The sequence below is a fragment of the Microcaecilia unicolor genome, chromosome 1 (genome assembly GCF_901765095.1).
Source record: "Microcaecilia unicolor chromosome 1, aMicUni1.1, whole genome shotgun sequence".
Lineage (NCBI taxonomy): Eukaryota > Metazoa > Chordata > Amphibia > Gymnophiona > Siphonopidae > Microcaecilia > Microcaecilia unicolor.
The window spans coordinates 364,933,320-364,949,739 of record NC_044031.1 but is presented as its reverse complement, the minus strand read 5'-3'; the positions used below and the strand labels follow the sequence as shown (position 1 = coordinate 364,949,739).

At 43.1% G+C, this 16,420-nt stretch overlaps 1 protein-coding gene across 1 annotated transcript in view; it reads left to right on the top strand.

The window, feature by feature from the left end:
- Positions 1-16,420, top strand: part of CLPTM1L (CLPTM1 like) — a 346,065-nt gene that overhangs the window by 178,326 nt on the left and 151,319 nt on the right. Inside the window, exon 9 of the mRNA XM_030209834.1 lies at positions 4,539-4,642. Within this exon, the coding sequence (XP_030065694.1) occupies positions 4,539-4,642 (104 nt within the window). The remainder of the gene's footprint in view (positions 1-4,538; positions 4,643-16,420) is intronic.

Here is a 16,420-nt window from a genome sequence, read left to right as displayed (position 1 = left end):
GAGTAGAGGGGGGGTTATATAATGCACAGACATTTAAATACTTGAAAGGTATCAGTATACACATAAATCTTTTCCAGAGATGGGGAAGCTGCAGAACTAGAGAATGTGAATTGAGAATATAGGATGGTAGACTTAGAAGTAACATCAGGAAGTACTTTTTCATGGAGAGGGTGGTGGATGCCTGCCCTTCTGGGGGAGGTGATGGAGACAAAAATAGTAACGGAATTAAAAATGCATGGGATAAACACAAAGGATCCTTAAATGGAAGAAGGATGAAATCAAAACAAAACTTGTTGGTATGTAGATGGCAATTCCAGTAGTAGGGATGTATGGCCAGTACTAGATGGACTTCTATGATCTGTGTCCCAAAAACAGGGCAGACATTTACAGTCTCTATCCTGATTATGAAAAGACAGATTTGGGTGGGCTAGAGTGGGCTTTGACGGCAACTCCAGTGATTGGGAATTAAGACCAGCGCCAGGCAGACCTCTACAGTCTGGAACCCGAGAATAGCAGGAACAGATCAAGAACAAGTGTGTGTCTTTAGTTTTGCATTCATATCACATACTGTGAGTTTATCTCAGAGGGCATGAGTAGACACCTTAAGGCTGATAATGAGTAAAATGTTGTCAGTTTGCAATATTGTTGAATTGCTGATTTATTCAAGTATTGATGGCTGTTCACTTTTGTTTCTTTTTCCAAAAGTTTGTTCATTTGCTTTTTCATGCGGCTGTATGAGGTATCTTCCATCTCTATTCAAGAATTGACAATGAATGTGACTATGCTGCATCAAAATTATAAAATCACTCTTCCATGATTGTGTGACTGCCCTTTTTGTGATGCCAGTGTTTGATCATGACAGAGTGTAACCTTCATGAAGTGTCAGGTGAAGCTCTGGCCGCCTTATTGGGCAGACTAGATGGACCATGCAGGTCTGTCTTTGCTGTCATATACTGCAGTGGTTCACAAACTTTTCAGTTCACAGCACCCTTAGTGTCCAAGCAATTTTTCACAGCACCCTCCACCCTCAGCCACACAGGTCTTCAGTCCCCCCCCTCAGCCACACAGGTCTTCACTCCCCCCCCCCCCCCCCCCCCCCCACCGCCACACATCATGTCCAAATACAGCAAAACATAGGTAGGCAGCACTGATAACATTCCCATTGAATTCCAGAGTAAAATTTCATTTCACTTCACATATCTATACTATCCTACTCCAAAACAAATGGGCACAGCAAGTTAAAAAGTACAATAAAAAATTGTAATTCACAGCAAATCAAATACAAATCAAAGGTTATGAACATTTAAAACGTAAATAATCTACAAAAACTCCCACCTAATGTACCAAACCTTAAATAGTCCTTACTGACTCTCCTACTGCAAATTTCTTCTTTTCTTTTTTTTTTTTGTCTGAGAAGTCACTCACTTGGGGAAAACTTGGCTTGTTCAAAAACATCCATCAAAGCCTGAGAAACAATACTGGGGTTAATCTGGAGGTCTGCATGCAGCCTCTGATGAGAAGAAAGTATGTGGGTGTGAAATAGGCTTCTCTCTCTCTGAATCCTGCCAGAATGTTTAAAAATCCCACTGCAATTTAAATTTTTATCATTTTCTAAACAAACATCTGCTCGACATCCCATTATGGATTCTTACCTGATAATGAGTGATCTGTTCGGATCAGCTGTCTTACTCAGAATTGTGAAGAAGACTGTAAAGCTACCTATCGCAGCTCATTTGTGATTGGTCACGGAGCCTCTAAAAGGGCGATCCTGATTGGGAAACAAAGAGCCTTACTCCTTACTTTCCAATCAGGATTGCCCTTTTATGAGCCAGACAGCTCCGTGACCAATCACAGCTGAGTTGTGTTCGGTACCTTGCCTCAGGGATGTGTAGCTCACATCGGTGCTTCTATGCCGCTACATGTAGACTCGTAGGGATTATTGCCGGGGAAGAAGGTGGTTTCCCTGCTTCTTGCTGCAACACTTGTTCTGGTACTTGATGTGAACTCCCATCTGCGCCCCGCGGTACCCCTGTGAGTTTGCCACTGTGCACAATTTAGGAAATGCTGATATACTGTGTTACTATGTATTACTGAAGATGTATATGCCATTCTTAACAAGTGGGTATTCAGTGTAGCTTTGAATTCTTTTAAAGAAGATCTCAATTTAAGACTAAGGGACAAGTTATTCCAAAGATTGGTGTGACTCCACTAAAGTTATGTAACCTTGAGATTCTGACAATGTGAACAAGACGTCTGAGTTGGGGTATAAGGGATTTTAAGGCTAGCTAAAATAAATGTCAGAGGCCTGTAGACAATATTACAACTCAAAGCTTGGGACACTACCTCTTGTTCATTTACTGATGTTTTTCACAAACACTTTTTCAATGGGTTGCAAGGTGAATTTAGCCTAATGGCTTTGCTTCAGACTGTGGAAAGACACTGAACCCTGCTTTGCTACTAATTTCTGTACAAATCATGCCTCCTCTGGTACATAAATATTTTCTTTATATTTATATCGGTTTATGATTGACTTCTGAATAAGAACCCACTGGTGTGGGTACTATTATTTTCTGAACATAATTAAGAATTAGCTTTTCATCAAGAAGTTTTGGCATATATTGAAGATTTTTTTAGATTTTTAAAAAATTTAAATCTTCATTGCTAACTCATAGTATCACAGTCAATACAAACACTACTTATAAACATACCAGTTTTCTGAACCATTTTCAGTATTATGAACCCTCCCCCATTCTATCTAAACGACTGCCCCGCCTCCAAACACGATATGATGCTTTCACTACTCTATTTATCCTATTATATTGCAACTGACTTTTCTTTAAGCCATTCTTCAAAAGGTGGCCAAATCTTGCAAAATTTATGTACATTCTGATGTTTAAATGTAGTTATCTCACTCATACTAATCATCCGCCTTACCACACTCTGTTTTCCTGGCAGTCGCTGCTCTTGACAATGCAAAGCAATTTCCATTCTCACAGCTGGCCTCCCCATCAAAACCACTCTCCTCTTGTCCTCATCCATCCATTCTGGTTTCAAATTAAGCAGGAATATCTCTTGATATGGTGATATACTTCAGACAAACCCAGATTCCTCCATTTACTCTTATGCTGCTGCCCCCCCCCCCCCCCCCCCCAGGACAAATATAATTCCCTCATATAAGCAATGAACTAAACCCCATTTCACCCAGTTATTTGTTGCTGTCTCTCTTATATTTTCAGCTTACTTTGATGCCGTGCTCCAGAGATGCTTGTTTGTCATTACTAGTTGAACTGCGGTATCATTTTTAAGGCCCCAATGATCAATTCCACACGCTGTTAAAATAGCACCGGAACAGCGTGGGGAGTTAACTCCCCAGTGATCAGCGCTAATAAAATGCAAATTTAAGTGCATTATTAACATTGATCTTTGAGGGAAAGTGCGGTCGGATTGTGTCTGGGCATGCGCTCAGGCACAATTCTCCCACACTTGTTTGACGGGTCCTTACTTTCAAAAGTCTGGACCTGTAAAACACAGAAGCAGGAGGTCCATGGGATCTTCTGGCCTAGTCACCCCCCCCCCCCCCCCCCCCCCCCCATGCTCCTCCCGGGACTGCGACAATGCCTGGAGGTCCAGTGGATCTCCAGCCCCCCTAACCCCCTCAACATCAAAAAAAAATCCTTGGTGACCCAGTGGGCTACACACCCCACCCCCATCCGCCCTGGTGATCTAGCAGCCCCCTCCCCTCCCATACCTTGTGGGTGATGGAGGAGGGATTAGCATGTCCTCCTCTTCCAGTGTCTGATCATATGGGTGAAATACCGAAGTGCTCATTTAAATTAGATTTAAATGAGCTCTGCAGTATTCCCTGCATTCTCCTACTAGAGCCCCCTGATCATCGGTGCTTAGTAAATGCAGGTGCTAGTAGCCTCTAGGCCTACATTTACTTTTGATCATCGAGGCCTAATTTCTTTTCTTCTGTTTACCTCAAGTTCCCTCAGGACTCTACCAACACTGTTTTTATGCTTTCTCTCCAGGGCTCTGGTTTTTATTTCTAATTTCCTTCAGCCATTTTCTCAACTCCTACTCACCCCCACTTTATTTACTTTCAAATATTGTTGGCACAAGGGGAGTTCTGTATTGTTATAACAGACCCCATACCTCTGTAAAGTGATTCTACACCCCTCCCCATGAAATGAGACAAATTACCATTCTTTCATTACAGTTTTCCCTGGGTATACTGACGTTAACATACCCCTGTCCTTTTCTCTTAATCCACTTTCTACGTCTGCTGTAATATTAAGAATCAAGCTTTACAACTTTTGAGGTAGGGATTGAATGTAATCTCTCCATATGTTTTTTGTGTTTTGGGGAGATCTTTGCCTGTTGTTAATCCATTCTTCAAAATTAAAAGAATGGAGGAATCTGGCTTTGTCCAAAGTTGGAGTATATTTGCATTTTGTTGTTTATAGTAGCTGTTCTTGTAGCACAAAAATGCACTGATATTAATGTGCCTTTTCTCTCCCTTCTGCCCTCATCTTTAGTGCTTTGGCGATGCTTCAGCACAGTAGTAATATTTCTTTTCCTGTTGGATGAACAAACAAGTTTGTTGGTACTGATCCCAGCAGGCATTGGTACATTAATTGAGGTGAGTATTTGAAGATATAATATCAGTATTTCTGAATATGTTGACAAATACTATTTTACTTGTGTAAACTATACTCTATAAATAGAAAGCTCAGACAGTTTTAGATTAAAAGTGGATTCTTTTTCATAGTTAATTTTCAGGGATAAACAATGGCACTCCCAAGTCTTCTTTCTAATGTTTTGATTTTCTCACCAATAACTTGTCCTAACCTTCTCTGAATCTTGCTGTGTTGGCTGCCAACCACATCCTCCAATAGATTCCATAGCGCTAGACACTGCATTATTTAAAAGCTTTGTCAGATTAACACAAGTGAGTAAAGTCATCATTTGTTGACAGAATAGAACAGCTCTCCCAGAGCAGCAGAGAGAGAGAGCCTACTTCACCATGGTGATGCTCTCCTTTTAGGAGACCTCCCTCCTCCAAGGTAGCACAAGAGTTGCCAGATTGGAGGTGGGACTTCTCTACAATGTCACTTTAGGTCTCCCATTTGTACTTCTCTGTCTTCCTCAGCTCCTCCGTTACTCTAACCTCAAGTGAACGGACTCATTTTCTGAGAGCTAGGATCTCCTTGCATCCAGCGCACACACATAAACTTTTGCCAATTGGGAGATAATTACACATGTGACTCTTGGTGCAAAAGATTGAATAGCACTCATCACTGCTGAACTGCTGTCTGCGTCTTAGTATTATTGAGTTGTTTAAAACTTGTTCAGGTACTAGGGATATTAGACTAATATAAAGAGGCTTAAGATTATTTAGTATTTTGTGCAAATTATTTAGTGTTTGCTTCTCAGCAAGTAATGAAATGTTGGGAACAATCTTGGTTTACTCACTAGTTGCTGGTTGGAGACACAGGCATTTGATGTAGTTAGGAGTGTCTCCTGATTCAAGGCAAGGACCCCTGCTGGATACGGCTGCAGAGTTGTGGCTATGGGTTCGTGCCTGAAGTACACCCCTTTTGGAGCCCCTCCCGAGCTGACTAGGATCTGGGATTTTTGGTCCTTTGACATCATGGTGAAACAGAAGAACAAAAAGGGGAGGACAAAAGTGCTGGTAATTCATCTATAAAAGGCCCTGTGGATCAACATGTTACAGTGGTGAGTACTACCACTCAGAAGGAACCGAGTTTGGCATCTCTTATAGAAGCTTCTCTGTCATTGGACGAGTGAACCCCTCCCTCTCAACCCGCCTTTTCATTTGAGAAGTCTGTGAATTCAACATCTGGTAGCGGGCTGGCTTCTAGCGAAAATGTTGTTACTGGCTGTTCTTCTCAGTTTCCTTTTGTTCCTGTTCATTCCCGACTCTTGTTAAGGTGATGATGACTTCTGTGATTAATCTGCCTCTTTATCGTTAAAAGTGATGTTACTTTGAAGGACCTTTGGGCAGTTGTGACTTGTATGAAGAATACTTTACGCCAGAAAAAAAACCCAGAAGAACAAACGCCACACTTCAGAATGCAAACACAACACAGTGAAGATGACAAAAGGTCAATGGTGCACTTAAGTCCTTTAATAAATATCTTCAGGGAAACACGACTCCAACAATGCGACACGGGCTGTATTTTGGCTCAGTGACCTTCCTCAGGAGTCTACAGCTTCACAACTTCTCGCAGTTTAAGGTAGATTGGGACAGAGGGGAGGGAATAGAGTGGGAGAAATGCTGGTTCATGAAGGTTGAGGAATTGGGCCCCCTGGTGCTCTGGGTTGTCTGGCAGTGCTCGGTTGCCCGGTCTGTCCGCTCCTGCGTGTGGCACACCTGGGGAAGAAACTATGGGCACACAGGTTGAAAAAAAATAGATGTATATGCTATACAGGATTAGATGAAAGGTTTATAGACCATGGTATCCCATCTCTAGAGAATCTAGATCACTAGAGGTACCCAGCAGATCCAAAAACTCATATGCTTTCCTTTTTGCTCACTTCTGGGAGTAAGTATGCCTGTTCCAAAGTTTACCTGGCTAATAACTAACCGACTTTTATTCTACAGTTTATAGTTTATTTTTTAAAAATGTGCTATACTGATCAAACTGACTTGTAGAACCGAGCAGTATACAGACAAAAAGGAGCACTGAAAAGAATGACAATTTATAACAGGAAAGTTAAATCACTCATTCTACAAAACACATGTCAAAAAGGAGAGGAAGAAGAAGATGAGAAATAAAGAAAGGTACCATGCCCTTAGCGGGAGACACTAAATCTAACCAGTACTGAATGCTTAGTGGAAAAACCAGGTCTTAACTATGGATTTAAAAGTTTTAAAGAAGAGTTTGCTGTGAATAGACAGGGGAAGGTTGTTCTAGGTGAAAGGGAATAAGAAATAGAAAGCACTACGTCTAATGGTTTCAAAGCTGTGCAGTTATGGGCCCTGAAGCACCAAACAGTAATCGTTCAAAGACCACAAAATCCTAGTAAGTGTGTAGGGATTGTAAGTGAAGATAAGTAATCTGGTACACCTGTTCTATATGTTTTGACGGTAAGAATCAGGGCTTTATAAATAATTCTTTGTCCAGTTGTATTTTATGATTAACTGGGTTACATGTGCAAAGCGCCTGGCATGGCAAAGAAGTCTAATTGCCAAGTTTTGCAGGGTTTGGTGTTTTTTTCAGTGTTGAACGTGTAAGACCAGCATAGACAGTATTACAATAATCAAGTCTAGACAAAAAAAGAGAGAGAATAAGGACATGGAAATGGTCATGGTCAAAGAAGTGTCTAATAGAACGTAATTGATGAAAAATGGAAAAACTCATTCTACATAGATTAGACACCTGAGGGACAATGGAGAGATTTGAATCCAAGATGACTCCTAAATATCGAAAACCGTCGACTGGATTAATTAAATTTCGAAAGAGACTGCTAGAACCTTATCAAACCTCTGTAAAGGTCAGCTATGCTAGATGCTTTCCCCATATCCTCTGGCAAAAATTCCACAACTTAATTGTGCACTGAGTAGGGAACCCCCCCCCCCCCCCCCCCCCCATTTCCTCCACTTTATTTTATGTTTGAACAATTTTATTGAATGAACAGTGACAACACTGAAATAAAAAGTGATTATAGTAGAGTCTTAGGGAAGGCCATAATACAGTTCTCTGCTGATAACTGCCCAGTCCCAGAGAAGGCCGTAATATTCTTCCTTCTTATCCTTCCACTTATCATAAGGAATATAATAATTTGGACAGGTGAGTCAATAGGGTTTCTGTCTTCCAACACTTACCCCAGGATACAGTGGACCAGCCATTCCCAAAATATAGTGTGACAGAATAGACAGAACAGAGAAATTAGAGAGGATGGAGACTGTTTCTTCTAAAGGAAAAGTCTTTATTACTTACCAATTATAGATAATGCAAGGCAATAAAGCAATTAGGCAAAATAAATCAGGCAAAGTAATTAGAGTAATCAGACAAAGTAATCGTAAGAGTAATTAATCATTCAAAGTAATCAGGTAATAACAAGGCAATCAGGCAGGTAACAAATAGTAAAGAAATCAGGCATCAGCAATTTGTTATGAGAGGGAGACCTCTGTGATGAAGAGTCACTCGGTTGATCATCTCAGCCCTCCGACTAGATATAACACCACAGTGCCTTATATAAAGTGGATTGAGCATCAATCCCCTCCCAACTTTCAATTACAGCTAATTTCTGTCTTACTTACATAGTAACATAGTAGATGACGGCAGAAAAAGACCTGCACGGTCCATCCAGTCTGCCCAGCAAGGTTAACTCATATGTGTATACCTTACCTTGATTTGTACCTGCCTTTTTCAGGGCACAGACCATACAAGTCTGCCCAGCAGTATTTCCCGCCTCCCAAGCACCAGTCCCGCCTCCCATCTCCGGCTCTGGCAGACCGTATAAGTCTGCCCTCCACTATCCTCGCCTCCCAACTACCAACCTCTCTTCCCCCACCTGCTCCGCCACCCAATTTTGGCTAAACTTCTGAGGATCCATTCCTACTGCACAGGATTCCTTTATGCACATCCCACGTATGTTTGAATTCCGTTACCGTTTTCATCTCAACCACCTCCCGCGGGAGGGCATTCCAAGCATCCACCACCCTAACCTCTCTGTGAAAAAATACTTCCTGACATCTTTTTTGAGTCTGCCCCCCTTCAATCTCATTTCATGTCCTCTCGTTCTACCGCCTTCCCATCTCCAGAAAATATTTTTTTGCGGATTAATACCTTTCAAGTATTTGAACGTCTGTATCATATCACCCCTGTTCCTCCTTTCCTCCAGGGTATACATGTTCAGGTCAGCAAGTCTCTGCTCATACGTCTTGGAACGCAAATCCCATACCATTCTCGTAGCTTTTCTTTGCACCGCTTCCATTTTTTTAACATCCTTCGCGAGGTACGGCCTCCAAAACTGAACACAATACTCCAGGTGGGGCTCACCAACGACTTGTACAGGGGCATCAACACTTCCTTTCTTCTGCTGATCACACCTCTCTCTATACAGCCTAGCAACCTTCTCGCTACGGCCACCACCTTGTCACACTGTTTCGTCGCCTTCAGATTCTCGGATACTATCACCCCAAGATCCCTCTCCCCCTCAGTACCTATAAGGCTCTCGTGGGTTTCTACTCCCTAAATGCATCACTTTGCATTTCTTCGCATTGAATTTTAATTGCCAAACCTTAGACCATTCTTCTAGCTTCCTCAGATCCCTTTTCATGCTTTCCACTCCCTCCCGGGTGTCCACTCTTTTGCAATAGGCAAACTTTACCTTCTAACCCTTCGGCAATGTCACTCACAAATATATTGAACAGAATCGGCCCCAGCACCGATCCCTGAGGCACTCCACTACTCACCTTTCCCTCCTCCGAGCGAACTCCATTTACCACCACCCTCTGTCGTCTGTCCGTCAACCAGTTCCTAATCCAGTTCACCACTTCGGGACCTATCTTCAGCCCATCTAGTTTATTTAAGAGCCTCCTGTACTTCATTGTTAACATAGAATGGAACATACTATCTGAATGTTATGGAACACGGAACAATGTTTATGGAATTCAGCATTTTCAAGATTCTTTTACCGAGGATTTCAGTCGCCATTTCGTTATAGGAATTTCCCTAGTACCCATGTTTGTTTAAGAAACTCAACACGTCTTCATCCTCAAACTGTAAATGCACTCGAAGTATAGAATTGGTGGCACCGACTCTCTGTCAGGGTGGGGGAAAAGTACTCCTTAGGGTCAGCCTGACTTCGGATGCACAGCTTTTCACAGCTCTGAGCAAGATTGCTGCTGTACTACACAGAATGCTGAAGTCAGAGCTTTCAGAAAGATGCAGCTCTCAGTAAAAGTATAGAAAAGTTTGAGCCTTATAGCTATGCAGTTCATAGGTCATAAATGACCTGTCAGTGGTCAGAAAAGAGCAAATCAATACAAAAGTCAGTTGCATACCATATAAGCAAACAACAAAGTATGCTCATTTTTTATATAAACCCACCATCACCCTTACCGTCCCCTCCCTTAACACTATCCTACTATCACAATGTTCTGTACACCCTACTGTAAAATTTTCAGTGTGGCAATACTTATGTACCATCCAAGCATCCTCAGAGGGTCTGTACTCTTATGACCCTACAAGTCAAAAACTGAGAAGAAAATGAAAGCCCCCACCCTTCCCCCTACTGAATGGTACAAAGGAAAAATCAAGCTATGTGTGCCAACGCATGTTGGACAGGGCATAAAATTATAGGCTATTAACAATCAAGCCACGACTCTTTGGGTGGAAAGTTTGCAAATAACACTTCCAAATTGTCAAAAACTGCTTTTAATACTTGGTCAAGCCTCTTGCATCTCTTGCCTCCTAAGTAACTAATAAATGGAGTTGATTTCTCCAGTGCCAGAAATTCGGGGTTCAGAGGATATACACAAAACACATCTTACAAAGTAGCATAACATGGATCTTTTGTTGACCTCTAAATGCCCCCTTCTTATCTAATAAGAACTGTTCGACTGTACCAGGTACCCCCACCCCCCCCCCCAACCATTGATAACATGAACCTGTGAACTCCTGCCCAAGAACCCTGTACTGTAGGGTTAAGCCAAAATGAATGATAAAAAGAATTGGCATCTCGCCCATGTTTTGAACAAAAATATGAAACATAAGCTTGGTGGAGAACTCTAAAGTAACACTCCCCAAGTCTCACATCAGTAGTGAGACCTGAAGTAGTGAGAAGGTTGCTTAGAATATCCCAGTCAGGCATGTGGCGGCCCAAGTCTCGTTCCCACCGATTCTTCGAGCTCTGTAGGTTTTGGGGGACTCTCTTTGCAACAATGCCTGCTGTAGGCTCAAGATAGATACGTCCATGTCTGCTGTGTCATTAAAGAAGCCCCAGATTTGGTTACCCATTCTATAATTTAAGAGCCTGCTGTCTAAAGAGGTAAAATAGTGCTTAATCTGACAGTACGCGAATCTGTTCCCCCAGGTCACCCCTATATGTTTCTATAGCTCCTCAAAGAAATACGTTCTCCATCCCCACCCATAAAGTGTTCCAGCAAAGAGGTCCCTTTTTGTTCCCAAAGTACAAATCATGGTTATCTAACCCTGGCTCAAAGACTGTGTTCCCTGTTACGGAAAGTTGGTCTGTCACTGAGGGATCCCCTCCTAAATAGGTAACAAGGACATTACAACACAGCTCGCTCAGTTTGAAGTCCCACGAAAGCTAAACAGCCTTGTTGTTCAACAGGGAGAAGAAATTATAAGGGATATAATATGCTTTTTCTAGGTATAGAGAAGTATGGAGCGAACCGTGGAAGAACCAATCCTTTAGGTGTCTTATCAAGCAAGCCTGGTTATACAGCTTAACATTGGGAAGTCCCAAATCCCCCTTTTGCCATCTCCCCAATAGATGGTAAAATCTCATCTTCATTTTCTTATGCACCCAGCAAAACTGAAAAATAAGTTTATTTAGGCTTCTAAGATCTTTCTGTAAGAGGTGTAAAGGTAGGGTCTGTAATAGAGCCATTTTGGAAAGATCACCATTTTCATTAAGGCTATCCTGTCCGAAAACGTAAGAGGAAGGTCCCTCCAACCCTCCACTTGGCATCTAGAATCATCCAGCATAGGAAGGACATTCAATTGATACAAAGCCAAGATATCAATCATCAACTGAATGGCCAAGTACCTAAAGGAGCGTTCTACCCAATGTAGGGGGAAACCTGAACCCCAAGTTCTCTGCAAGTGTGCTGATGACAGCAGAGCCTCCAATTTTAGTAAGTTTAAGCAGAAACCTACATAGTCCCCATATTTCTTAAATGCGTCTAAGAGGGTCTGTACTCTTATGACCCTCCAAGTCAAAAACTGAGAAGAAAATAAAATCCCCCACCCTTCCCCCTACTGAATGGTACAAAGGAAAGATCAAGGGAATCAAAGGAAGGGACACTCGGCTCTACATGGTGGACCAATAAATCATCAGCAAACGCTGCCACTTTAAGGCCAGTCTGTCCTACCTGCACCTGAAGGATCGCTGGGTTATCCATAATGTCTTGTATCAAAGGGTCTAATGTCAAGAAGAGGGGAGAGCGGACAGTCGTGCTGAGTTCCCTGAGAAATCAAAAATCAGGTGAGGTAATATCATTGACCAGTAGTCAAGTCCTAGGATTGACATATAAGGCCTTCATGACGATACAAGTTGACCACGAAAGCTGTATCTGGCCAGAACATCAAAGAGGAAATCCCAGTGGACCCTATCAAAGGCCTTTTCTGCATTGAAACTTATGAGAAGAGATTGGAGGTCACTATGATTCTGAAATGCCAGCGTGGCCAGAAGTTTCCTGAAGTTTTTATCTACCGAATGCCCTCAAACAAAACTGACCTGAGACTCGTGGAGAAGGGATGGAAGAAGTCAGGCTAACCGATTTGCCATGATCTTGGTCAGTTCAACAACAATATAGGTTGGAACGATTCCGCAAGGGTAAGATCCTGCCAGGCTTAGGGAATACTATAATTTGTGCAATGTTAAGCAAAACTGGTAGGGATTCTGAAACCAGTATCTCATTAAGCATATTTGTAATGGGGGCACTATCTCTTTCCCCATTAATTTATAAAACACGGCCCTAAAACCATCAACTCCAGGGGCCTTCAGAACAGGGCTATGCTGAATTGCTGAGTATACCTCATCAGCTTGAAATAGGTTCATTCAAAAAATCCCTATCCTCTTGAATTGGGGCAGGCAGGGCAATATTATCTAGTTATAAACTGCTAGACAGCCCTTAGGTGGGGCTGCGTATAGCCACCTATAGTATGAATGGAAGATATCCACCAATAGCCACATCAGTAGTAGCACGACCTCCCAAGTCATCTCAGAGAGTTAAGGTCTTCCGACAGCCCCCTCTCACCTACACCAAGTGAACTAGCAGTCTACCCACCTTATTACCATGGTGGTACAACTGATAAGTACATAAGTACATAAGTAGTGCCATACTGGGAAAGACCAAAGGTCCATCTAGCCCAGCATCCTGTCACCGACAGTGGCCAATCCAGGTCAATACATTTAGGATTTAACCGCCCATTGATGTAATATCTCATTCAGCACTGTCTTCAGATCTAGAACCTGTTGCTTATGTCTGATAGCGTGAGTGGCCCCCGAACATTGATGGGAAAGCCGTAGTTCTCACCCCAGTCTCAATAAGTCCCTATCTTGATCTCCCCCCTCAACACTGTCTTTGCGGCGTCACAAAAGAGAACTGATTGAGGCTCATGGGAGGCACTGTGTGTTTTATAATTGTGCCAGCATTTGAGCTGCCTTTCTTTAAATGTGGCATCCCAGTAAAGGTCCATCGTCTGTCCGATTAGCACTGTTCAGGTTCCAGTCCAAGCATGGTTGGAGATAACATAAGGCCCTGTTTCCACCCTGGCCACAGATCCAAATGAACATCTAGAGATTAATAAGTAATCAATTCGCGACTGCATGGAATGTGCCCTTGACAAATGGGTATAATCCTCCGAGGGATGGAGCACTCACCATACATCTAAAAGGTTTACAACTGTGCACAAATTGGGCAGATGCCGGTTGATATTGTTCGGGGCAGAGATGTTGGGTTTAGATTTATCCAATGATACTTCCCATACTGAATTAAAATCACCCCCCAAAATTATAGGTTTGACATTATGTTGAAGCAGTAAAGTAGTCATTGCTTGATAGAACTTACGGTCAAACTGGTTGGGCACATAAATATAACAAAAGATGAGGGGGGGGGGGGGATCATGTGATGCTATGTCCAGGAGAAGTCGCTAGCGGCTCGGCTCCTGCTAACCCTCCGACTTACCCACGAGTTTGCAAAGATAATCCCCATCGTGCAGCTTTGAATTTGGAGCAACATCTTAAGTAAATCACCAGGAGTATCAGGGGAAATTGCAGGAAAGAATGGCTGCAAAGTCACTGCACAAAGATAAAGAGCGTGGCAAGATCCCCGAGGAAAAGATGGCGGCGCCAGCAAGCCCAACAAGTTCGCTGGTAGGCTTGGCATGGGCGGCAGAAATCACGGCGGAGGTAACAGGGGCGATGGAGGTCATACTTGACAAACGCCTGAGCCAATAGATAATCAACTGGAACAGTTGCAAAATAACATGGGGAAAATTAGCCATGACTTAATTACATACCAACAATGTACGGGTGAGTTGGAAGACCAGCTTTATCTCTCCACACCAGACATCAGTGCGGAAACCCAGGCCAAGGTATCGGCCTGCTTATCCGACATTGCTGCCTGGATGTCCAACCGCCACCTGAAACTGAACATGGCCAAGACTGAGCTTATTGTCTTCCCACCCAAACCCACTTCTCCTCTCCCTCCACTCTCTATCTCAGTTAATAACACCCTCATCCTCCCCGTCTCATCTGCCCGCAACCTCTGAGTCATCTTCAACTCCTCCCTCTCCTTCTCTGCACATATCCAGTAGATAGCCAAGACCTGTCGCTTCTTCCTCTATAACATTAGCAAAATTCACTCTTTCCTCTCTGAGCACACCACCCGAACTCTCATCCACTCTCTCATTACCTCTCGCCTCGACTACTGCAGCCTACTCCTCACTGGCCTCCCACTTAGCCATCTATCCCCCCTTCAGTCCGTTCAGAACTCTGCTGCATGTCTTATCTTCCGCCTCGACCGATATTCTCGTATCACCCCTCTCCTCAAGTCACTGCACTGGCTTCCAATTAGGTACCGCAAACAGTTCAAGCTTCTCCTACTAACCTACAAATGCACTCAATCTGCAGCCCCTCCTTACCTCTCTACCCTCATCTCCCCCTACGTTCCTACCCGTAACCTCCGCTCTCAAGACAAATCCCTCCTTTCAGTACCCTTCTTCACCACCGCCAACTCCAGGCTCCGCCCTTTCTGCCTCGCCTCACCCCATGCTTGGAATAAACTCCCTGAGCCCATTTGCCAGGCCCCCTCCCTGCCCATCTTCAAATTCTTGCTCAAAGCCCACCTCTTCAATGTCGCCTTCGGCACCTAACTACCATACCTCTATTCAGGAAATCTAGACTGCCCCAACTTGACATTTCGTCCTTTAGATTGTAAGCTCCTTTGAGCAGGGACTGTCCTTCTTTGTTAAACTGTACAGCGCTGCGTAACCCTAGTAGCGCTCTAGAAATGTTAAGTAGTAGTAGGAGGAAGTGCAGGCCCGGATGCAAAAAACGCTAACAGCTTATGCGGAGAAGCTTGAAGACCTGGAGAACAGGTCACGGAGGAACAAACTGCGTTTTGTGGGGCTGCCTGAGTCATTGGATGATCGAGAGCTGCGATCTTTTCTGGAAACTTGGCTGACTTGGGAGCTGGAATTGAGCACTGAGGGTGGACCGATCCAGATTGAGAGGGCACACAGAATAGGCCCAAGAAGGCGGCCAGATCCAGGGTGGTAATCTGCCACTTTCTTAATTTTGCACAGAAAACGCTGATACTGCAAACATTGCATGGAGGCAAGGAGCTGAGATATAACAATCAAAAACTATTATGCTTCCATGATTACTCCGCGTTGGTGGCAGTGTAGCGGAAGAATTTTTCATTGGTGTACTCGCAATTATTTGCGAGGAAAATCAAATTTGCCTTAATGTACCCGGCGAAGTTGAGTCACCCACCAAGCAACTACGAAAATTTACAAATCGGTGAAGGAGGCAAAAACTTTTTTGCGTCATTTGGACTCAGTGGATACATGAGTGACCTTTGGGAATGGTGGAAGACTGAAATCCTTAGTCTAATGGTATTAGGCTAACAAGGAGAAATGATAGAGTACAAGTTGATTTGAAAGATGGACATCATTAAGAGTCAGGTCCGTGGGACTTGGACAAGGAAGCAGTACCTAAGAGCTGTATCTGGGTACAAACAGTCTTTGGAATTGAGAAAAGACAGCCTGGCAGAGCATTTTCTAAGAGAACAGAATCCAGCAGAGACGGGAAGGAGTACCTGCACTTATAGGAGAAGTTCTCTTTACAAATTGATCTTTATAAGAGACAATAAAAAGACACTGGGCTTGTTCTGGTTTGAGTGTGTAATATATCAGCAAGTCATGGGATGCTGCTCCCGCAATGCAAGGATACTCTGGATTTCTGGATGGAATGGGCGTATTTAAAGGAAAGCAGACTGTTGTACGTCCTTAGTTTCATTAAAAAGTATAAAAAGTCTGTTTGGTTTATGATTGAGTTACAGTATGAGATGCGATGAACATTCTAATGTTATTGAATGTGGGGAAGTGGTAATGTTAATATTTTAGCGAGAAGTAAACAAACATAAGAAAGGGGGTATAGAGTTGGTAGGTTAACTGTTTGGATGGTTGGG